At 51.7% G+C, this 23,507-nt stretch overlaps 2 protein-coding genes across 3 annotated transcripts in view; both read right to left on the reverse strand.

The window, feature by feature from the left end:
• The window catches only part of TMEM200B (transmembrane protein 200B), a 25,954-nt gene extending 12,317 nt beyond the window's left edge, over positions 1-13,637 (reverse strand). Inside the window, exon 1 of the mRNA XM_085306211.1 lies at positions 13,541-13,637. The gene's annotated coding sequence lies outside the window, so the exon portion shown is untranslated. The remainder of the gene's footprint in view (positions 1-13,540) is intronic.
• A 1,335-nt stretch (positions 13,638-14,972) lies between these two features.
• LOC146595188 (lethal(3)malignant brain tumor-like protein 4) overlaps positions 14,973-23,507 on the reverse strand; it is a 48,554-nt gene continuing 40,019 nt past the window's right edge. For both annotated transcript variants that reach the window (XM_085306209.1, XM_085306210.1), the window contains 2 exons: positions 22,641-22,703; positions 14,973-19,274 (listed from right to left, as the gene is read on the reverse strand). In XM_085306209.1, the coding sequence (XP_085162335.1) occupies positions 19,146-19,274; positions 22,641-22,703 (192 nt within the window). In that variant the 3' untranslated portion in view covers positions 14,973-19,145. The remainder of the gene's footprint in view (positions 19,275-22,640; positions 22,704-23,507) is intronic.

The raw sequence follows: 23,507 nt of genomic DNA on the forward strand, positions 1-23,507 counted from the left end.
CCCGCCCCCGGCCCGGTCCGCCCGCCGCCTTCGTGGGAAAGTTGCCATCGCTCCCCGGAGCGTCGGTTTTACTCCGGCGGCCTCGCGGGGGGGGGGGAGGCGGATTTCGCTGCCTCTGGCCGCGCTGAAACGGGCGCGGGGGCCGGCGGGGAGGCGGGCCGGGGGTCGCCGCGCTGCGCGGGCCGCGGCGATGCTCTGCCCCTCGCTCCCCTCGCCGCCGTTCAGGACGGGGCAGCCCCGGGGGCAGGACGAGCCCCCGCTCCCCGCAGCCCGGCCACGGAGCCCCTCCCGAGGGCTCGCGGGCGCGCAGCCGGCGACGACGCGCCGTCCGGCAGCTCCCGGTTCCCTGCACGGGGACTGCGGCACCCGCACGGGGACTGCGGCACCCGCACGAGGGCTGCGGCACCCGCACGGGGGCTGTGGCACCCGCACGAGGGCTGCGGCACCCGCACGAGGGCTGCGGCACCCGCAAGGTGACTGCGGCACCCGCACGAGGGCTGCGGCACCCGCACGGGGACAGCGGCACCCTCTCCTTTCAAGTTACGCGAGGGTTTGGCGCTTGGAATAAACATGAGACCAAATTTTGCGGCCGAGCTGTTCAGCCCCCGTCCCATGGGCGATGTTTGAAGGAGGCCGCAGGGGCGCTTTCCCCTCCGGTCGGGTCTGGTTGGGAGGGCTCAAGCGGATCTGGGGCTCAGGACGCCGCTCTCCTTGCCCGGCTCCGGCCGGGAAGCATCACCCGGCGCCCGGACCACGAGAGAGCGGGTGGCCGCTCCTGGTTGGGCCCGTGATGCGCTGCCTGGTGCCGCCTTCGTCGTGCCTTGCCGACGGCCCGGGAGCGCCGAGGCTCCACCAAAGCAGCCTCTGGGGAGCGCCTCGGAGGTTCTTGGGGAGCGCTTTGGAGGGTCTTGGGGAGCACCTTGGAGGTTCTTGGGGAGCGCTTTGGAGGTTCTTGGGGAGCGCCTCGGAGGTTCTTGGGGAGCACCTCGGAGGTTCTTGGGGAGCGCTTTGGAGGGTCTTGGGGAGCACCTCGGAGGTTCTTGGACAGTGCGTGCGAGGGAAGGGCAGGCGAGTGGCACTGCGGGAGCAAAGTGCCAGCTGGGCCGCAGAGGCGCCCAGCTCGTCCCGGTGGCCCAGCAAAGCTAGCGAACAAGGCTCCTCGGGGATGAATTATATCCGACTTTGGCTTTTCACGCTGTTCAGCAACACGCTCAGGTCTCCCTTCACTACCRCTGGAGACCAGCTGGGCTCTCCACGATCCAGGAGAAATTACTGCTTTGGAGAAAGATTGGACTTCTATCCAGGGGCTGTACCTGTGCCAGATGCAGCCAGCCAAAGATCCGGCGATGGAAGCAGCAAGAGCTCAGCGCCATCCGCCGCGGGAGGGACGTTTGTCAGCACGTGTCCCCGCAGCAGGACAGGGGAGGGACCCTCGCGGTCCAAATGCCACCAGCCAAAGGACTCTTGCAGTCGCGCAATCACTGCTCGCTCACTACAGAGGAACGTGCTCAAAAGCAGGTTACCGATCCTGAGCCACCGGGTGCCAGCGGTGGGCGTCAGTCTACCCACGGGTCTACCATTAACGTGGTAAAGGGGGTGGTGGACGTGGGAACTGGAGCCTGCCCGGAGGCAGGCGCGGGGGCCRGGCCCTCTGCAAGGACTTAGTTGCCTCTAAGGTCCTGCAGAGGAGGAAGAGCTCCGCATGGTGCTTCCACCATTCCTGCAGCACCCAGACCACCGAGCGGGGAGGAGGACGTCGCCGTTGCCCTCTTGCCTCCTGCTTTTACTCTTTGCACAATGCAGAATAACTCCGGGCTGTATAGAGAGGAGAAAGAAGCAGGGATAAAGAGGGACAACGGCAGGGAGGAGGCTCTGGACTTCATTGCGGGACGGGAGATGTGTAGGACCACGGGTCTCAGGTCACTTCCCGGTGCTTTGGGAGAGGGTGGGCAGCGTTCGCTCCGTTCCAGACACGTCCCAGAGAGGGAGGAACAACGAAAAGACGGTGCGGAAAAAAAAAAATCCACGTCACTGGCTCTCCTCTAAAAGAGAGAAACAAAAAAGTCTCCTGGTCCTGGGCACCTCCCTCTGGATTCGGGGAGGGAGAGGAATCGGAAGGCGCCTCGTCTAAGCTCTTGCGGCTGGCCACCCTGGCAGGGYGTTCTCCGCTCCCTGCAGCCTCTTTGGGGGATGGAGCCTGGATACCAGGAACCCTGTGGACCGCGGCGGGAGAAGGAGACAGCGGCTGATGGCAGCCAGGATCTTGGATCACGGAGAAGGAATGTTGTTGTGGAGCGGCTGAGAGCTCGGGGTGGGGATGACTCACGCCGGAGAACATGCAGCTGCTGGAGCGTGGACTTGGCACCGGCTTGCAGAAACCTTCCCCCGTTTGCAGAGCCGGGAGCGAGGCGCCGCCGCGCAGGGTCCCTCTCGGAGGAGGAACCGGCACCGCCCCAGTTTTAGGGCTCTTCTGCAGCCCCCCGGCTTGGCCTGTGGGTCCTCGGTTCGGGGAAGGTGCAGGAGCCTTTGGTGGCTGGAAGCGAGCTCAGGAGGGGTCAGACAGCTGTGCAGGGTGGTGTTTGCAGGGTGCAAGTGCTTTAATGTTCCCCCCCCCCTCCAAGGGCGGCGCTGAGCCCCACACAGCCCCGCACCCGGCTGGGTGGCGAGGGGAGACGTTGGTGACGCTTCCCAGGGCGCCCGGCCGGCGCGCGCAGAGCGGGATGAGCCGCTCGGCCTGTCCACCGCGGCCGGGACGGGCAGTCACGGCGTTAGGAGAGGTGGAAAGGGTAACGGCGACTATCGCCGCGCTGATCCTGACCGCGGCGATAGGAGGAGGCTGGAAGCGAGCTGAGCAGCCTCCATCTCTGGAGGCTTTTAAAGAACATGTTGGACAAACTTCTTTCAGGAAAGGTCCGATGCTGCACTAGGTCGGCGTCTTCCCGAAGTCCCTCGCGGCCACATTTTCCAGCGCCGTGCGTGTCCGGAGCCTGTGGTCTCCTCCCGCAGCCGCCCTGTCCCGCTTCCCAGGCGGCCCYGGTTCAGGGGCGAGCGAGGGGCTTGCGGGTGTCCTGCAAAATCTGCGAGGAGCCACTCGGGAGATGCAAAGTCCTTATCCGTCTGGCCCCGGGGAAAGGAATTATCTCTCGCTTCTCCGTGAGAACTCAGGAAAGCCTCAAGTTCTGGAAATGTCATCGCGTAAGAGGAGCCGAACGTTTTCACGGATTAATAAAAGTTGCCCAAATTTGCAAAATGAGCGAGCGGAGCCGGTTGAACTCGGCAGCATTAAGCTACGCGACGCTCCCCTCCCCTAATCCCGCGCCGCCGCGTCCCGCTCTCCCCCTCTCCCGCTCTGATTCACGGCGTCTCCTCCCCGCTGCCGCGCAAGGTCCCATTTCCTCAGGCCGGTGGCTTGCGGAGCCCCCCCCCTCTCCCCCCGGTCCGGTCCGGAGGGTCTCCGCACGGAAGACCACCAGGAAGCTGGCGGGCCGAGGGCAAGGCCAGAGCTCGGCCCCGGCGCGCGGGTCACCGCCGCCTGCCTCCGCGGCCGGGGAGGGGGGACCGCCGGAGCGAGGGGGCTCCAGGTAGSACTGTTGAGGACCTGCAAGGTCTTTCCTCGTGCGGGTAGGCGAAGGTTTGCTCAGGACCGTGGGCGAGACCAGCAGCTTGGACGTCTCCTCGCAGCCTTGCAAGCTGCCCCATCGCCTGCGCCCGTCGCCCAAGAGCGCGGGCGCGAGGGTGCGTGGCTGACGGACGATCCAGAAACRCGCAGTTTCAGGCTCATCGCTGAAGGCTGCGACTAGGGTTAAAGTCAGGATCTTTACAGGGAACAAACTTTTGAGAAAGAAAGAGAAAAAGAAAGAGAAAGCGGTGGATTCACCCAGCTCTTTCTCCTCCTTTTTTGAGCTCTCCCTCAGCCTTGCATCTCCTCTGGTGCCAACCTCAGCCCCCTCTGCAGTCTCGAAGTCGGGAGCYGCCGCCTCTCCAGACACTTATTTCAGGGCACTTAATAAATCTCCTCCCCGTGGCCGAGCTCTGACCGAAGCAGACTGCTCAGAAACGAAAGGAATGAGGGCCGGGGGTTAACGGAAAGCAGCAGGAGCCCGACGGAGGGCAGCCCGAGCCCAGCCCGGGGACGGGTGCCCACACGCGTGAATATTTTTGCAGCTCCGACCCGTGGCGAGGATTAGGCTCTGCTCATTCCCGGTCTTCCACAGACGTATCGCTCCATATGGCAATCATTACTGCTTGTGGCGACAGGAAGAGTTTGCAGCAGCTCGTGCACGCGCGCGCACGCGCGCGCCCCCACGCTCTTTCCCTGCCCCTGCCAGCCTCCCGCTCTCCTTTGTGCGCAAAAATGCACAAGCATTTGTGCATTCTGCAAATGCAGAAGCTTGCAAGGCAAATCTGCCTCCTCCCGCAGAGAGCGTTTGCGCAGAGCTCTTCCTAACCCGATGCAAACCCTCAGCATTTCCCTCAAAAAGAGCTGAAAAAAAAAAAAAAAGCAGGGAATATATGCCACGACGAATTCCAGAGGTGAGGAGCTCTTCCAGCCGGCAGCCCACCCGCGAAGGCGCCAGCACCCTGCAGCGAGCCGCTGGGGAGCTGGAGCAGGGAGGGGGGTCTCGGCTCGGGCCCCGGGGGGTTTGCTGCACAGCGAGGGGGTCTCCACCGTGGCTCAGGGGTGACGGCCAAACCTCCTCCCCCAGCCACGGAGAGCAGATGCCGCGAGCTCGCGGGCGCTTGGGACGGGTCCGTACGCTCCGGCGGCGGAGCCGGGTTGGGAGCTCACGCAGTCGCGGCAGYACGGGGTTCGGTTTGGCCAAGCAGGGCGGATGTGAGCAAAGCCCAGTAACGCTGTTTGCAATTAAAATCGCCCGACCCTTTCAATCGCAACTTCGTGTCACTGGACTTCGGCAAGCTTCAAAGTCCTTGGCTGAAGTTCCTTGGCTTCAGGCAAATTTTTCCCCCTCTTCACCAACAGCCTCGCTAGAAATGGCTTGGCTACTCAGGCCAACGAGACCGAGCAGAGGGGAGGGAAGCGTCGGCAATGCACGCACGCGCGGAAAATCGGGAGGCGAAATAACCCAATTACTGTGTTGGGCTGAGAAGTTTTAGCTTCTTTGCGTCTCACCTCTCCTTGTTCAATGAGCACCACGTGGCTCCTTTCCCACCTCCTCCCGCAGGCCTTCGACCAAATAACTTGCGTTTCGCACGTCAGCTCTCCCTGCTCGACGGGCGCGGAGGATCACCGCCGGCGGCGAGGGGCGCAGCCCAGCGGCCTTCAGCTTCTTCAGCATGAAGGCAACGACAGCCGTGAAAAATGCTGGCACTAACCCCCCCGGGGAGGATTAAGCTGAGCTGATTTCAGAAATGAAGATGTTTTATGGTTACCTAACGGCTGAGCAGTGCAGAAAACGACGTCAAAGAAATGTTGGACCCGCCGATTAGAAACAGTGAGAAACTACGTGGGCAGGATGAGGGCACCGGGATGCTTTGGGCTGGAGGGGGGAAAAGGCTGCCTAAAGAAAGGCCTTGAAAAGAAAAAAATAAAGCACCTAGCAGAAAGCATCTCCCAGCTCTGCCAGGACACTTTCGTTGAGGCAACCTGACACCATTCTCCCCGGCAAGTTTTCAATTATATAATGGCTAACGGAAAATCCTGTAATTATGTCAGCATTGTAATGTTATGGAAAATACCGTAATGAGATTAGCTGTGCGTCGCATTCCGCTGGAAAGGAGCCTAACGAAGCGCGCACGCTGCCCGCGGGCCGCCGGCTCCTCCTCCTGCCTCCCCGGCTCTTGGGGAAGCAGCTGGGCTTGGGAGCCCCCGCGCTGCCCCGTTTCGGGCAAGCAAGCGCTTCGGCTTCCTCCCACCTCGAGCACGGACTGGAGGGAATTAAATYGAGGCCTTAGTCGCCTTCCATGGTTGATGGAGAGGGAAAGGCTCCTTGGGTCTCCGTCACCCGCTGGACTTTGCTTCCCGACTCTCTGCCGCTGAGCAGCCTTGTCCACCAAACTCCAGCCTTCCCCGAGTCCTGCCCCACGGCTGTCCCCAGGCTGGCCGTGCTGGACCGGCTCTTTTGCGTCTCTTTTCCTTTTTCATCTTGCCTCCTGCCTGCTGCCACTGATAGACAGAAGCCCTCGAACAAGCCCTCAGATCTCACTTTTCCGTACGGCTCTTTAGTGTCCCCGGTCCCTCAAGTCCCCACCACAGAGAAGGCTCTCTAGACCTCTCATCATTTYCAGCTTCATCATCTCCATCAGTGATTTTTCCGGGAGATATTTATGGCTTGTTCCCTGTTGATTTCCAYGTCTCACTGAATATTGCATGTGCTAGTGTTCCCTGAGCACCRATAGTCTGAAGAAAGCTGATTCTTCGCAGGCTTCTCTAGAGCTGCTAAATAGCACCTCTTCTCTTCCCCGCCGTTATWACGTCTGCGCCTTTACCACTGATCGTACTTGCAGGCAGAGCAGAGTGTGATTATTAGGTGAAACCCGTSGAGGAGTCGATATCTCCGTTGTAACTGCACCTCTGGGGGCCGCGAGTGCAAAGACAAAAGCAGCATCTTTCCTTCTCACTGTGGCACACGTTGGAGGCYCAGCAGAGCTCCACGGTCGCAGCTCAGAGATGATCCACCCCAGGAGACATCTGACCCAAAGGAACCCTTTGCTCCTGCTCCCTCGGAAGGGCAGTTGTCCAGAGAGCGAGACCTGCACGCAGACAGCCTGGCCTAAGAGACACAGCCAAGCTAGAACTAGGTGCCAAAACCAGAGAAGAAAAGGAGGAGAGGAGACAGCGCACAATGAATGAGGACAAGACCAGAGGCAGGGTCCACAGGACAGGCAGGGCCAGCTTCTGGGAAGGCTGCTGAGCGAGGGAGGGGATTCCCTAACAGCCCTACGAGATGTGGTCACCAACCCTTCCAACTCAGCTCCCAGGGCAAACGTTAGTCTTCTCGGACCATGCAGGAGCTCGAAGGCCTAGGTTTGAAGGTCTGCTTGGCTGTGGCATAATTTGTGTCGTGAGTGGGCCACAGAGCAGCTGAGATCTTTATCATTAATTCACGTAAATCCAGACTTCCACTCCAGCAGTGAGGGAGAAGGACTCAGGAACCAATTAAATAGCAACTGAAGAACAGCTCCAGCAGCCTGGGCCTCAGCTCTAGCCCTGAGCAAGTAAGTACAGAGATCTGGATCGCAGATGGACAAATTTCCTGGATTGAMACATGCTTTAAGGAAGCTAATGAGAGCAGCGATTCCTAGGAAGAAACRATCCAGCACCAAAAGGGAACTCCAGCTGTCAGAGCGTTACTTTCCTCAATGTGCTGTTYAGTCTTCCTAGAGATAATTTGAAATTTGTGATGATTTTCCGGATAAGAAATAAATGAAGAGACTTACAGACACTGGAGTTCTACCAAGGCAAATAGGCAAGCTCTTTTGGTGTCRGAATGGTATAAAACGGGTTCCTTCTCAGCCTTGAACAGTCCGGGGTAAAGGGACTATCTGATTAGCAATGATCTTTGACACCACGTTAAACAGAAAACTTGGATCAGGTCTCCAAAYGACCGTATCTAGATGAAAAAATAGGGAAGGGAGGAGGTGCGATTCGGGAGAGCAGTTCACTAACCCTGCTAACAGATGTTAGAGCAATTACACACACAGTTCTAATAGGCATGAAAATAATTAGCACTGCCAAGGGCTCACACAGTCGCTTTATGAGTTCTGCTGAACCTAAGCTCCCATGAGGATACCAGTGGTTTTTCTTTCTTTCTTTTGGGACTACTTCTTAATCTCAAATGCAACTATTGCTTTTTTCCATCTAGCGGTTCACGCTGGGCTGATCTGAGCAGCAGAGAACTAGACGGCCCTGAAAGGCACCTCGCCTCCCCGAGACGACCGGAGTATCACGGACGTGTCCCCCCTCTAAAATTAATCACCATTTGCTGAACCCTGGAAGAGCCTTTCTAGGGTAATTACATTCTGATGTCGTGTGCAGCCAGCCAGAAGGAAAAGGGGAGAGAGGAAACAAATCCTGCCGTGCGATTGTAAGAACGCATGCGATAACACTGAAAGCAGCCCGTACGCGTCCTCTCCTGAGGGAACTCGTTGCATCTGACCTCAGCCACCTGAAAGCCAGATGTCTGCRTCATCCTCTGGGCTCTCCCTGGAGCTAAGGGAGAAGTCAGTGGCTCCACGCACAGGGACAGCTGGGCGTGAGAAGGGGATTAACCGATTCCTGCAGACGCTGGGCTCTCCTCCGCTGACCCGTGCAGGAGCTGGGATGACTCGGACGAGATGTTTAACTTCTGAGGGCTGATGCTGGTTGAAACGGATGCCTCACGCTTTTGACACTGGCCTGCACATCTCTGGACCACGCTAGATCACAGAAAACCTGTCCCATTGCATTTCCCTCTCTCCTCCGTGTTTCAGGGTGAAGGGATGACAGCGGCCAGCACACGCGCTCAGTCACGCGCTCTACACTGCGCTCTTGTCCTTGCRTGCCCTCGAACAGGGCAGTTGATGCTCTGGCGTTATAGCTACCAGCAGACAGGTCCCAACTGAACGAACCYGGACGACGATCTCCTGTATCGCTCCCATCTTAACGGAGCACTAACACAACGGTCTCTCCGCTCCGCTGCCCTGCTGAGTCCTGACCCCGCAGAYGCCAGATGACCGGATCAGCGTGTCCGACGCTGGCGCATCGTCTTGTTGTCCTACCTCCCRAATCTGGGGAAAAGCAGTGCAAGAAGGTCCTTTGCAGGCAAAAGCAGTTTGCCTGTTGCTTGAGAGAAGAACAGTGTGAAGAGGGTAACGGGAGGTAAAACTGTCCATTACGTCTGGAGGTAGGTTTGGAGAGCATCCCCACCGACACAGGTTTTACACTGCAGGATCAACGGAAGACTGTTTTCTTCATCCCCTCCAGTAATTCATCTATTTTATTGCTAAACAAAGCTGCCTCTTTGAAGGGGAAGTCTCCTATTTTAAATCCTGTTTCAGAGCAAAGGGTAGATGATCTTAACCAGATGTGCCTTCTTAAAGGGATGCAGATGCTACTGCTCGAGCCGAGCGCTCTGGAAGATGAAAGGGTGCTCTGAGAACCTGCCTCGCTGCAGCTCCTTCCTCCGCGGAGACGCCGCGAGCTGATTTATGCAGCCYGTGCTTACATCCAGCTTTTCCTTCTGATGAAGCTTATAGAGAAACATAACGTCCACCTCACCTGCGGGCTAGGAAGCTCCGAAGAAGGACGCGGGTGGCAGCAAATAGCAGAAGCTCCATCTTCTCCCCATGAAGGCGGTGATACCCCATCCCTTCATGTCGGTTAAGCASACACGGGACGAGGGGGCAAGGCTTGGTGCTGGCTGCTTCTACCATGCTGAGAGCCTCCAGCCAAGGTGGRTATTGCTCAGTTGGGGTGTGGGCATGTTACACTCCAACCTACTGGTATAAGCTCCTTGCAGACTCAGGTGAACAAGACCACGTTTGATACCTTTTCTGCTCGCGTCCAAGACTTTCTTTACAATTATAAGGGCAAAACTCTGTGTTTTTATCCCACCTGGAAGAGGGTCCTTGGCTCCAGGTCCAAGTTCATAAAAGTTTTCTGTTCGACCGTGGCGGATGTGCAGTGCACTGGCTATACCGACACGGAAATATGGCGGTAACACGAAACGGCGCTATCCGTCGCATGTCTTTGGGTGTTTAATGTAATTTCATTGTAAACAGACATAAACAAGCATTGGCTTTAGGGCAAGAGAAAAGCTTCAGTGACTCTGTCTGGGAGATAACTCTGTGCAACATCAAAAATTACAGTCTGCTTCCTGCCCCGGTTACATAATGGCCTCATGCACATTTTATAAGAGACATTGCCTGAATATACAAGAAAAAAACAAAAAAACTCACTAGGAAACTGATAACATTGAACTCAACTCTGTTTTGATCCAAAGCCAAAATGCTTTATTTATTTGAAGTGTAAATTATTCCTTTATCTATTGCAGGGTTCACGAGGAGTTTAGGGCAGTTTGCTTTTAAATGGGTCTCTAATCACAGGGTTTTGCAAAACACTGTGGAAGTTGAGAAAGTGGCTTGGAAGAACTTGAAACCCCTCTTGGTCGATTTATAGAGGCGATGTTTTGAAACCAGCCTCCCATCCTTCCAGTGCCACCGTCCCTGGAGACTTATTGCTAAGGCTGCTGCAATCGTTAGAGCCGAGGAATGCAGCCCGCACCGCGGCTGCCAAGATTTCCCTCTCGCTCGCACCAACTGCGTCTCCAGCAAGCATTTCTCCTTCTGGCCTGGCCTCCAGTCTCTAGCTGGGGGTCACTGTAGGTGCACAAACACCCCAAGTGTTGGGAGATGAGTCCTCGCCTTTGAGCGACGGGGAATCAGCACTCATTTCGGCACTGCCCTGGCTCGGCATTGCTCCTGCCCGCAGCGGCCGGGCGCCTGGGCCTTGCTCCTGCCAGCGCCCTGGTTCTTCTCAGGCTGGACAGGCTCGTTTGCTCATATTTATTCTTTGCTTTCTGTGCTGCAACAGTCTGCCGGAGCCCGGCCTGCAAGACGGGCAGCTGCTGGCGCTGGAAGCGCTGATGTCCGAGAACATCCTCATCTCATTTTGCAAAGAGATTTGGAAGATGCGGTGGGGAAGCCACCAGGTGTTGGATGCTCCCTTTCACCACAGTCCAACTCGGTGCAATGCTTCCTCKTCCCTCTTTTCCTTGCAAGTCCGGAGAGGAGCTTTCCTCCGAGGAACAGAGGGTTCATGTCTGAGCTCCAGCCACCGCAGCCCTCCAGCACGGGCTGGMTCTTGGTAGGACAGCGGAGGAAGGAGTGGTGGGTACAACGAGAAGGGGAAGCCAACGGGTTCATGCATGTGGGCGCAGCTTTCATGGATGGGGAGGGAAGAGAATTGATTTTTGGAGAGCAGCAGAATTAACGGATCATGCAAAGAATTGATCGGCAGGGGAACGGGTTTCGCAGGGAAGCTGAGCTGAGGTTTGGTGGCAAGAGAATGGGGAGCAGGCAGGAAAAAACAGAGAGGAAGGAGACCAAGAGAGAAGAAAAATAACCCAGATAGAGAAGAAAAATGGAGAAGGTTCACACAGGGAAGTCCCAGGGCAGAGGAAGGGAGATTATTCCTAGGGGTCAGAGAACAAGGATGCAAAACGACTGCTGCAGTGGATCGTGGTGGAGTTGGTCTAGTCCCAGGGTCACGACGCTGTTCCAAAAGGCTGGAAAGCACCGGAGAGGACGTGGCCGTTCAAGACACCAGGAGCTGCTCCTCGAGCGAGCTGGCAGCTTCTCGGCTCCCGCAGGAGCGGGGACAAGGAAGCGGCTGCCGTTAGGGGACGCAGGCGCCGTGCCAGCCGGGGAGGCACTGAGCACCTTTCGCTGCCGGCACCCGGCTGCTCCCGCGCTGGCGCCCGCGCCGCAGCCCTCCCCAGCCCCAGCGAGCGGAGCCGGCCACCGACCAGCACCCAGCGCGCTGGATCTCAGCCGAGCCCCGGGTTAAACCGGGACAGAGAGGATGAAATAGCACCAGGATCGATGAGCCAAAGGGGAATTATATTTTACCTGAAGAGCGGGTCTGGTGCAGGCACCAGTTCTCTGGACTTTTTCAATTCCACCCGTAAGAGAGATGAGTTCAAGATGGTTGCAAAAAACCATCTAGAGAGATTCATTGAAGAGTTGTGTGGTCCTCCCCAGCAACCCAGAGACGCGCCGTGCCTTCCCGGCGCTTGCCTTCTGCCGCAGATAACAAAACCCAGAGCTACATGCCGCAAGCACCTGGAGGCCAAAGCGGAAAAGCCCAACCCGAGCTCTTGGCCGCGGCTCGGACGGAGGGCACCCGGCAGCAGCCCGCGACGCGACCACGGCTCCCACCGGGAGCACGGCCGCCCAGACGCCCCGAGTCCAAACCAACCTTGTTTTCTTTTTTCCCCCGTTTTTTTTTATTGTTATTATTAAGCAGTTGGGTAACCTGAGTCACCGCACGAATGCTGCGCAACTGAAAAGGAGACCGGACAGAAGCACACAACAAATTCTTGGGCGATCTGCTTAAATGATATCTGCTGAAAAAAAAAAAGCTGCTTTGAGGCCCCAGGAGCGCCCAGCACGGAGCACACGTGGGAACGCCGCTCACCACCGACCTCGCCGAAACCACGAAGCGGCTCCCGAGAACCAGCCGTGCTCACAGCTCCGCGCTCGAGTGACCGAAGGCACCAGCGACCCGCTCTCAGCCAGCGGTTGGTCCATCTTCACAGAAATCAGTTTGCCGGAGGAATTGCAGAGTTCCCCGCGCCAGCATCGCTCACGGCTGGGGAATTAATTCACTGTTTGCAGAACTCCTCAATGTGTTTCCCTGAGAAACGGCTGGAAACGTTCCAGTAGTAAATGCATCCGTCTCCGAAAGGGAAGGGGGGGGGGGGAAAATAAAAAATATCTTGCTTACTTTAGCAGTGCCTGTGCCCGGTGCAGAACGCAGCACGGGGCAATTAATAAACCGAGGCAGCGCTCGGTGGCAAGGAGCTAAGGAGGGCTACGGGGACACGACGTGCAAAACCGGTCGATAGCGGGGCGAGGGCCTTCTCTGGGGAAGGGATCTGCAGGGCTGCTGAGGACTGGGGGCCACGGACCCAGCTGCGGCCGCCCGGACGGGGCCATCTGCCTCCTCCTTGCATCCCTCCAGTTTTTCTTCGGCATCGCCGTTATCTTTTTCTCCCCGAGATGGGATTTGGCTCCGGGCTGGTGCACGGAGAGGGCACGTCTCCCCCTTCCCGCCCTGCATCCTTCCTCCTGGCCGGCCCCGGCCTACGAGGTTGCCACCGTGACGCTCCCTTCTGCAGAAAGCTGCTGCAGCTTGAAGGTTTTAAGAAGCTGGGGAGATACCTGCACGGGAAACAAACCCTCGGTGCCGCCGGAGCCCTGAACCGCTCACACGTGTGCATGCACAGAGCCCTGCAGCTGATAAAACGCCAATTAAGAGCTCGACGCCACTGCTAAATTGCAACGAAAACCAGCGTTTGTAACAGCACGTGGGACGCAAACGGCACCGACTTTTTTTCCCCCGTTAAACGAGAGACGCTCGGCAATAACCCTGCCCCGCGCTGAGGCTGGCGGACACCAGGCTGCCCCCTTGGCCGGCAGCGGGACCGGCCTCGCCGCCGGCGGCCCCAGCGCTCCCATCACCTCCCTTTCCAGCCGCCGGCGCGCCGCAGGAATTCGTTGGGGCACCCTCCACCAAAACCGACCTCCGACAGATCCAGCTCTTGGTCTTTTTGAGCTCGCAGCCCTTTGCTCCGGCAGCCACGTCAGACCCTTCGTGCGCGGTTTGCACCCAACCGCTCACAACGCTGCTCCGGGTTTCTGAAGTCCGAGCGCAATCGCCGCCGAGCGGCAGCCGCAGCCCGTTCGCAGCGAGCTCGGAGCAAGCAAGGAGATGGCGGGACTCCCCCGCGCGCGAGGCAGGCGCGCGAGAAAACAGCACCTCTCCGGCGGGGGCAAAAAAACCCAACGCAACGCGCGGATGTCTCAGCATGTAACTCACCGCGCGGCTCCGCACCACCGTCCTCCTGCTAGAGCTGCTGCGAAGGAGGGAGATCCCCGCGGGAGACGGCGGCTAAGCGGGGTACGTACCTGCTCAGCCGCTTGGGAAGCGGGGAGAGGGAAAATGCAAGGTGTTAATTCACAGCAGACGAAGCGCAGCATAATTACAGCGGTTTAACGAGCTTTTAGGATAGAGTTCAGCATTTTTCTTCTGGCTAGGCTGGGCTTGGTGAACGGTAACACCGGGACTTGCATCGYTGCAGCAACCAGCACTGACCCCCGRAGCGGAGCGATGTTAAACGRAAGGACGATGAAAAAYGATGCGACACATCCCTTATACCGCTGCTTTGGGCTCAGCTTAAAACCAGCAGAGCCCTCAAAACCGGGAGCTCAAACTCTCCTCAGCAAAAATGAAAAACTGGACCCCAGTAGCTGGTCGGGGCTGAGTAGGAGGTAACTCAAGCAGGCAAAAAGATAAGCTACAGGTCTTGCCTGCCTAAGGAGGAGCGTGGGACGAAAAGTCCCATGTCTGCTCGAACAGAATGATCTGCAAACATAAGCAGCCAATTCAGTGYTCAACTCCGTTAAAAAAAAATAAAAAAAAGGCTTTCGGCATCTGGAGAAATTTAGATATTAAAAAAGCGACGATGGAGGCAAGCACGCATCCCAACAAACCCCCAAGGGAACTAACAGAGAAAGTAGAGGTAAAAACTTGGCGTTACTAAGCAGGCAACTAGCATCCAAGYGAACCAGACTGGGAATCAGATCACTGTAACGAAAGCAAACAAGCCAGGGTTTAAATAGAAGCAAAATCCTTGGGAGGGAAAAGCAACGCAAGCAACTGTTTACCCTGATGATGGGATAGTTTAGAAATTATGGCTGCCCGCCAGCTCTCCAATATTTTTAGTTTTGGGAGGTCTAATCTCAACTTAAAAAGTACATCTGTATCTGCAGCCCCTTCTTGCTTTAGGTAGGGTGATGCATGAGTGGTTCAGCATTTGGGCTGTATCAGAAACACCTTTCTAAAGGACAGGGCGAAAGCTTCAGGCAGCTGATGGAGGGGAAACCAACGGAGCGCGCACTGCACAGCGTCCTGCAATTAGCAGTTAAGTGCCATTGGAACAGAAACAAATGCCCAGGTCATTTAATTAGAATAATTACATAAGACACATGTTCAGCAGTGAGCAAGCCCAAAAGCAGAGCACAAATGCACAGCTTTGCTCGGCCTGATAAAAAGCTAAAAGGAAGAATTATCCCTGCACATTGCTAATCGGGTTTATGGGGAGGAAAAAAAAAAAAAAAAAAAAMAAACCCAGGGACCTCCRCAGCGACCAGCTCGCTGCGGTCCCAGTGCCGCCGGGGCAGCGAGCCAGAACAGCGTCCTTGCGAACGCGTGCCGGAGTCGGCCCGAAACACGGAAAGAACGAGGCAGGTTCAAACTTATATTAACTTTATTCACATTTCCAGAAGAAAGCATTGGTGGAGTGCAACATTGTGGCTACCGTCAAAAAGCTCACGTATTTGTTTGGTTTAAACCAGGCAAACATTTCAAACACTGAAACAAGACAGCGGACGCACACTCCCTGCCCCTGCACATGTTTCCAGTTCAAGTAATAGGAATTTCAAAAATAAGCTAGCTCATCACATGGYGGAGAGAACGTCAGAAACTTTAAAGCTCTCTGTGGTATAAGTCCCTAAGCAGGGCACGGAAGAAGCAGGCAGGAAATCTTCTACAGCTGAACTAGCTTATCCCCAGCTGATTTTTTTTTTCTTTGGTTGTAAAATTTTTGCTATCAGTGCTGCCGAATGCTTCCGCCCCGCTTTAATGCGATTCGTTACCCGGAGCAGAAATCTGCTACTACAGGATTACAAGGCTGATCGTTCGCGATGGCACAGAAAAATTTTAGCAGGACTCTCTACTAAAGAGGAAAAAGAGAGAAAAAATAATTGAGCATTTTGGCTTTCAAGAACACACACAGGATTAAGACACATTTGAATTTGGAACTGAGACTTTTCGATTGCACCGCTTGGCCATGGGAAGTTTTCACAATCCTGCCTTGCTTTTAAGTAATATATTTGTTTTCTAAGCAACTGTTAGGTTCAGCTGAGCCCGCAGCTGGTGTATGCTGATATTTAGCTGATTATGAAAACCTCCTAAACCAAATGGCATTAACCAGTTTCAGCTTTGCACAATACACAGCCACAACTTCTGGCTTTCTGCTTCAAAGTTCGTGTTTCGAATCAGACAACAAGGCATTAAACAAACAAAGGCATCTGCAAACCCCTTCTGAGATACAGCCCTTGATTAGGACTGAAAGGAAAAAAAGGCAAATTTTTGTAAAGTCTGGAGAGAAACAAGTCACCGAGCTGCAAGTAAAAGCGGGGCTCGCTGGTGAAAGCAAAAGGGCACCAGCACCCAGMGAATTCCTAAGTCATGGGGAAAAGTCAGGGCTAAAACACAAGAGCTTTCTTCTTGTAAATATTAGGAAATTTTAAAACTGTCCAGTGAAGACATCGGAAATCTTCCTGCCCTTGCATTAAAGTTGCTTATTTTTACTAAAATATAGCTATATTTGGAAGAAGAGTTACTAACAGATCTGTGCACACTCTCGCTTCCTCTGCGAAGACAATTATCAGATTAGCAAAAAGGCACAAGAAGCAGATTCTTGGCTTTTTTCTATCCCTAAAAGGTTTCCTCCCTTCCTTCTTACTGAAAACACTGCCACTGCTCTAACTGAATAAACTCCAAGTACACATTTTTTTCTTTGATCCAGCTGGCTTGGAAGCCCCTAGGATTAAAGATCTCTCTGCTGTTTGAATAATTTCAGTGACTGGAATTTCACTTCTTGTTTCACCAATTCTATCTATATATAGTAAAAAGATGAAATAATATTGTTTTTTTTTTTTTTTTTTTTTTTTTTCTGGAGGCAACCTATGTCCCCAACTCAGTCTCCTAAAGCAAAGAGGTAAAAGAGAAAATTCAGCAGCACCTGCTTACTGGAAATGAGAGCAAAGTGAAACTGCCCTCAAACATCAGCCGCCAGCTGCCGAAGATCTCAAGGCCCCTCCACCTGGTGGGGTCTTATAGACAGGGAAACTAGAGCAAAGAAGGGCCAGGGGTTATTTAGCAAGTCAGCGGAGAGCTCGCAACAGAGCGGTCCAGCTACTGATCCTCTGCCCCCGCTGTCAGGAATCCACCCCGTTTTGCCTAGAAGGTGAATTGTCTCAGAGCCCMGGTCGTGCTGCTTGCAAATCCAAGCTTTACGCAGACGCGGGATGCTCTGACAGGGATAAAGGAATGTGATTCTTTGGCAAATATCCCTGTTATCACATTAGAAATATATTTTAATAAATTAAATTCATATCTTGTCTAGTCTGCAATAAGTTACTAAACTCTCCTGCAGTCGCCTATGCAGTGAACTGTCTGTTATTTAGTATTTTGGATATTAAATACCCTACCACTCCTACATCTTCTCCGTGGAAGGCTTAAACTCCTTAACTTCTTATACAAAAATAGAAAGTATGGAGACAAACTGCTCCGTAAGTTAATCCAGGTCTGAATGGATTCAGCAGCTCTGATTCTGCTCTATTGACAATTTTAAGGAACTTATTACTTTAGGAAGGTCACAAGGACCTTCTCAGAAGCTGAAAGGTTGGACAAAGGACATGAAGCGATRAGGAAAAGAAGATGAAGCACGTTCCTTGCATCATCCCACCATCGYGTAGAGCGTATTCATTCTCTGTTTACTACAGCTGCTGGAGTAGCTGCAGGATCAGGTCCAAGGCAACAATGTTAGGGATAAAGATGCCAAGAACAGGAGGAAGTCTGAGGCATCTGTGGATGGATGGATCACACCTGCATCATGCAACGGCCTGAGAAATTCATGCAACCTGGGCTGGATTTGGACAGCACAGCCGTCTTTGGCAACACAGCAGCAGCATGCTCACAGCATGCAGAAGGGTTCACTTGTTCACACACAGACGTTTCACCTCGGCAACTTCATATAAAGCAGTGGAAAGGCATATCTAGCTAAGATGACTCCAGCTAAACCTCAGAACAGCCAAATATCTAGTCAGGAAAATGGCCAGAGACAGAGTCGCAACCTTGCGTGCTGCCAGGCTCAAAAGGAAACATTAAACAGAGCCCCCAAAGTGCTAACCACTTCCCCAGTGCTTCCAGGGTACGAGGWCGACTCTGGGAGCAATGGGGCAGAAGTCCCTCTCTTGAGACAGCCCAGTCCAGGATGCATGCTCATAAAACCATGTTCTGAGGAGGAGGAAATACTAGCACTCTCCTACTGCCAGCAAAATACACAGATTTCTACCTATATGCAGAGCAGCAGAGCCACAAGCATTGCTTCCTCTTGGATACAGATTAGGTCTCTTTGCAGAATCTGTACCTTGTTTTGCTGTCTGTTCAAACCCTGACACCCCTCTGGTCAGCCTTCCCCTCATGTTCTGCCCGACTCACCACTACAGATAYGGAGGACCTGGGGCCCTGCTGCTAAAGCACACTGTCTCATCAGCAGAACAGATCAGAGTCTACTCAGAGGCCATAAAGGCCAAAGCACTAACTGTTCATAAGTTTCAAATTGTAGGAAATAAAAGAAAATTGTTTCTAGGACATCTGTTTCTAGGACATCTGTTTGCATCTGTACACATATGCTGGCCATGGCTGGGTTTTCAACTTGGACCGTTCCTACCACCTGGCTGATGGCGAAGAGAGTCTGGATGAACCCAGCAAATTCTCAAGTGTGCTTCATCGTTGCATTTTGCCATAAGGTGTTTATGTTCTAGACAGCAACGGTCTGAAAGCACTGATGGGAGAGGCAGAGCTAGGAATATTTTTCTTTGCCTCTTGTAGGAGATAGGTTTATGTGAGATCTCTGCCTACCCCAAGCCCATCCAAGGACAGCACTCTCTCCTCCAACTGTCTGGTGGCATGAGTAAGAGTCTTACTTGTTAGCAGAAATAACATAAGCCATTACTGATGAAAACCTTTGCCCGTGGTACCTAGTGCAAACAGTCCATTAGCCAAGAGTATTTGAATTAGTAAGATCAGCAGAAGAAAATGGAATTTAAAAACCAGTCTTGAAAAATGTCAGCTCTTGAATCRCAGCTCTGAAGGATATAAGTGAGTTGCTCTGAAGTGCATATTTTCCCTATTTTCTCACTCCCCTTTCTGAGGGTTTTATACATACATATGTACATATACATATATTAAACATGCTGGTGATCATTCAGTCTTTCTTTCAGGCACTGTCATTGGACACAGTAGTTGTTTCACTCATAACATTTTCTCAGTATTGCAGCTCCACCAATGTTACCCTGGATTCCCCTTATAACTGGAGGTTTCTTCTAGATCTCAAAGAGATTGATATATCAAAACCAAATTCAACTACAAAATATAATAATCTCCTCTTCTTGGAAGTGAAGCTGCCCCGTATTTCAAATTGTGGCAGGATTTTTATGCCCTCAAAATAGTTTTAACAAGTTCTACTTAAAATATTTCCAAGTCCCAATCTGCCTGTTCGGCATGTTGTAATGCTCTCAGCTAAAGATCTGTTCCCTGTAAATCCTTCCTGGGCTCTGGCAAGGGGCTCTTCTCAGTGCTCTTCTGCAGACTTGATCATGAGGATGGCATTGTAGATTTTCAGGGCAGGACCCAGCTTGATACCAAGTATTTTAACTATGTCGGTCTGGTTCAGGAGTAGAAAGGCCACTCCGTCTATCTGCTAGAGGTTGGAAACAAAAAAAGATAAGAGATTATTATCTAGAAACGGGCAGGCTTCTTCTCACTTCCACTCTTTCCAATTAAACAATGTTCTTAGAACGGAGGAATAAAACTGAGCAAAAAAGCCTTGAGGACTGCAACCTTATATTTCTCTCCAGTTCCCACACTGGTATCAGCATGAGGTCCCAGGCACACTGCCCCTTCCAGAGGTCTCGGGCCTCTCCAAAAGCCAGCTCTCCCCAAACAGAGAAGCCAGAATATGGTCAAGGCTTATGGAGAAATCAGGAGGAGGACACTCAGTCATTAGACTTTATGTTCAGTATAATTACTCTAAAATCCAACAATTGTCAAAAACCCTAGAGCTCCTTCACAATCTGTGGCCAGAAATTAGATCAGGAAATATGGAATGCAAGTCTTCAGCAGGCAGCTATCCCAGAAGTAATATAGGACACTGATCTACAATGATTAGAAATACAAAATCACTATTTCCTACTGCATTCATTACATGCTGTCATTAGAGATTTTTGGACTCCTGTTAAGCCGCTCAGGGTAAAATTTAAAGTCGAATGCCCTCTGTCCTGATGTTTTGGTCAGCTTTGCTAAAAACCTTACAGATGAGAAAAATTCCTGAGATGTGAATATCTGGCTGTTCTCAAATCTAATATTATGCCCACAAACAAGTCTCCATTTAAAAGAGAAACAGAAGGCTATTGCGAAACCATTTTCAATGGCGCTAAATGGGCTTGTTTAGCACAAGGTAAAAGCTATGCCCTGTTTAAAACAAGGCCTAGTAGAGACACATAAGCTGTCTGGACTTACACATACATGCTCATAATATATCAGCAAGGAGAACACTAATGATACTCCATGTAAGCAATCTAAAAACTACACTACCTTGTGAAAATATAGGATGTTCTAGGTACCAATGAGTGAAATCTTTTTTAAAAAAAGAAAAGATTAGAAACTTACTTGGGTTCCAAAAACGTCCGCAGTTACCCAAGAGATGACAAAGATGTAATTAATATAAATACCGAATGCTTCAGGGAAGAAGCCAAGGATTAATGGATACAGGCAAGGAATGTGCATCTCCTCGAGATACATTACTCCATTAACATCCATTTACAGCGACCAACAGCATCTCATCCTCCTCTTTGATGATCACCAGTTACAGTGGATGACATGGGACATCCATCCGATCCAGAAGAACAATTCTCCTACACTTGTAGTTTTCCCAACTAGAACCTCCTTGCATTTCAACAAYCAGTACAAGTGGCTACTTTTAATTAACTTGGATAAACATATAATTAAAGCAAAGAGATGGGAGCCAGGAGATTTGATTTCCCCTTTTCTGCTCTAATCACACGGGAGACCATTAGCAAGCTACTTAACCTGCCGGTATCTACACTGGAAATGACAGCAACACTCCCAGTCCATAGATCACTTCACTGATTCGTGTTTGCAAGCTGCCCAGAGTCTGCATTGCTGCACCAGACATGCTAAAAATACCTTGAAATAAACGGATCGCTGCTTCAATTAGAGTCAAGAGTAGAAGAAAACTGGTGGAAAACAGTCCTAGGTTTCAAAATGCTTTTGAGTCTAATGTTACTGTGCTTCACTTTCACTGTGTTGCCTCTAAGATGCCTTATTTTAAGCAGACCTACCCTAGACACAAATGCAATACACTGCCCACGGATTATTATGCGTTTCTTTGCTCCATCCTATTTGAGTGGTTTTTAAAATTCTGCGCACAATTTGTTCTCTTCATTCCTAATGTAAGCAGCAACTTAGCCATCTCCCCCGCCGCCAAGAGAAGTCTGCAAGGGATTTATTTATCCTAAACAGAGAGCACTCAAAGGCCTGATTACCACTAATGCACAATTCTGGTGGAGTTCAGCAGTGCTGCCACTCACACACAAATTCTGGCCAAAGCCAAACTGCTAAAAGGGTTTTAATTTCAAACTGGCAATTTAGCTTGAGCACAAACCTGACAAAAACCCAAGCCCTCTTGCTTGGCAAAGAGAACAATACTCTGAGGCTGTGAAAAGTAAGATACTAAAATAGGGCATGGCTACACCTCTCTCTAAAATAGAAAACAGCCACTGGAACTGTGATTAAGACCATTTAAATTATGACTGCAAGAAAATAATAAATTGTGAATGGTCATAGTAGAAGACTTGCTAGTTATATCTCACTTACCAAGCCCTAATCTCTGAATACATCTTCACTAGAAATGAGGATGCATCTTTTACACTCAGCTATACTGACAGACTGGTTCATCTGGACAAATTCCATTACTCCCACTGTGTTCAAATAAACCAGATCCTACTGTATTTTTACTTTGCAAATAGTATTTTTGCAAGCCTCAATTTCTTTTGCTTTTTGTTAGTATTATTTTTTCTAGTAAGTGAAAGCAAAATACAGATACATAAATCCTGTAACATCACTCTTGCCTGATTCATCATGAAAGGAAGCCAGCTCCAGGGAGCAGTCATCTATTAAACTCTGCCCTTTCCAGTCGCTGCAATGTACTGTTCTGCTTTAGTGCTGAGAGTGTGCTAAATGCCTCCCACAGCACTGAAAAAGGGCAGCCCTCGTGCTCTCACATCCAAAGCAGACAGTGCAGCGATGACCTAGAAGGGGAAACGTGTCTGTGGAAGTCAATCAGAAGCTCATAAAAGATCTCCAAATCACACCTGAAAGGTTGCTGGAAGCCAAAGCACTCAGTAGAGCCATGTAAACAAAAAAGTGTGTGAAACAAGATGAGGACCATATCCTGAACTAGCTGTAGTTTCTGTGAAATCATGTGGAGTGCATCACCAACAGAGACTCCTGTCCGGTGAGTCCAGCTCAGGAAGCAGCAGATGACAGAGCTACCAGACACCACTTCTGACAGACGCTCTGATTTCAACAAGTGCTTGTTCAAGGAACTGCTCCTCCACTGCACTCACCTACCTCAGATCATGGGAGCAGCCAGTGATTCCTAAGAAACTCTGCTTTTGCCAGCCTCACCAAGAGAAGCAGGCATATGTTCCTGTTGGAGGGAGCAGATGAGCCCTCATTGCACCGTTCCAACAGGACATCTTTACAACGGTGCCAAAGCCACCACACAATAGTCCAAGACAGGATGTTAAGCATAAGCTAAGTGACTGGAACTGCAGGGGAAATTTAAAGCAGCAGAATGCAATTAACCACGCTGAAATTTAGCTTGATACTGAAGCAGCCTCCTAAATGCCAGAGGCTCTTTAATGACAAGTCTGAGCACGTCTAAGCCATCAGCACTGTAACTCTGGAATAACAAGGGTCCAAAAGCACCTAGCTGTCGGACCCTCCAGTGTCACAGCACTGGATCTGGGCAGACTCAACTTACCTCTTCCCTGAACACGGTTGCTTGTTCTTTGCAGCCAGGTAAACGCTGGACAAAGCTTGCCACCTGTGATTAAATGTGGGAAAAGAGAAATATGGACAATCAAAATGGGACATCATCAACTAAAAAGATCCTATTTTGGTATGTGAGTTCTATATGCAAGAATTTTTAATATTTTAACTCTCATATTAATGAAGGAAACACATGAAAAACATTACTGTGTTGTCCCACCACACCCCTGCAAAGTAYCTTCTTGGTTACCAATAATGCTTTCTGCACTGTCACTTAACTGATTCTCTTTCTGCAAGTGTCCAGTTTCTCTGTTGCACAAAAGGGTCCTTACAAAATATCATCATCATTTTTACAGATTAAAACCTGTATAAGACTATACTATTTTAAACTTATTGACATAGTTCATCTCCTGTGTGGTTTTGTCAGAAAGCAAAATCAAAAAGAAGGATTTACACAACTTCACATGACATCCATTTTTGAGACAGGATTGAAAACCRGACTACAAATATACAGATGACATTAAGTGCTTGGAAGGAAAGGAGTTTTGCTTTTCTTTAATCTGCAGTGGTTTGATGGACAGGATCCATGGAATCAACAGGATTAAAAAAATAAAAGTGAACTTGACATTTAATATCAGGGAAAAACATTTCTAAGGGGGGGATCTGTTCCCATTTGGAAAAATCGCCCCAGAGATGCATGCAAGAAACCCATRGATTATATTGTATAAATGATGTAAGAAGCATTCCTGAACTCAGCGGAGTATAACTTAATATGTATTGTCTTTCCCATCTGCAGCCCCACTGGTTCACAAAAGATTTGTATCCAAGGCATAAGAAGATCAAACATCTCATGCTAATT

This window comes from Rhea americana, unplaced genomic scaffold, assembly GCF_003343005.1.
Source record: "Rhea americana isolate MKP2758 unplaced genomic scaffold, rheAme1 scaffold_234, whole genome shotgun sequence".
In the NCBI taxonomy this organism is placed as follows: Eukaryota; Metazoa; Chordata; class Aves; order Rheiformes; family Rheidae; genus Rhea; species Rhea americana.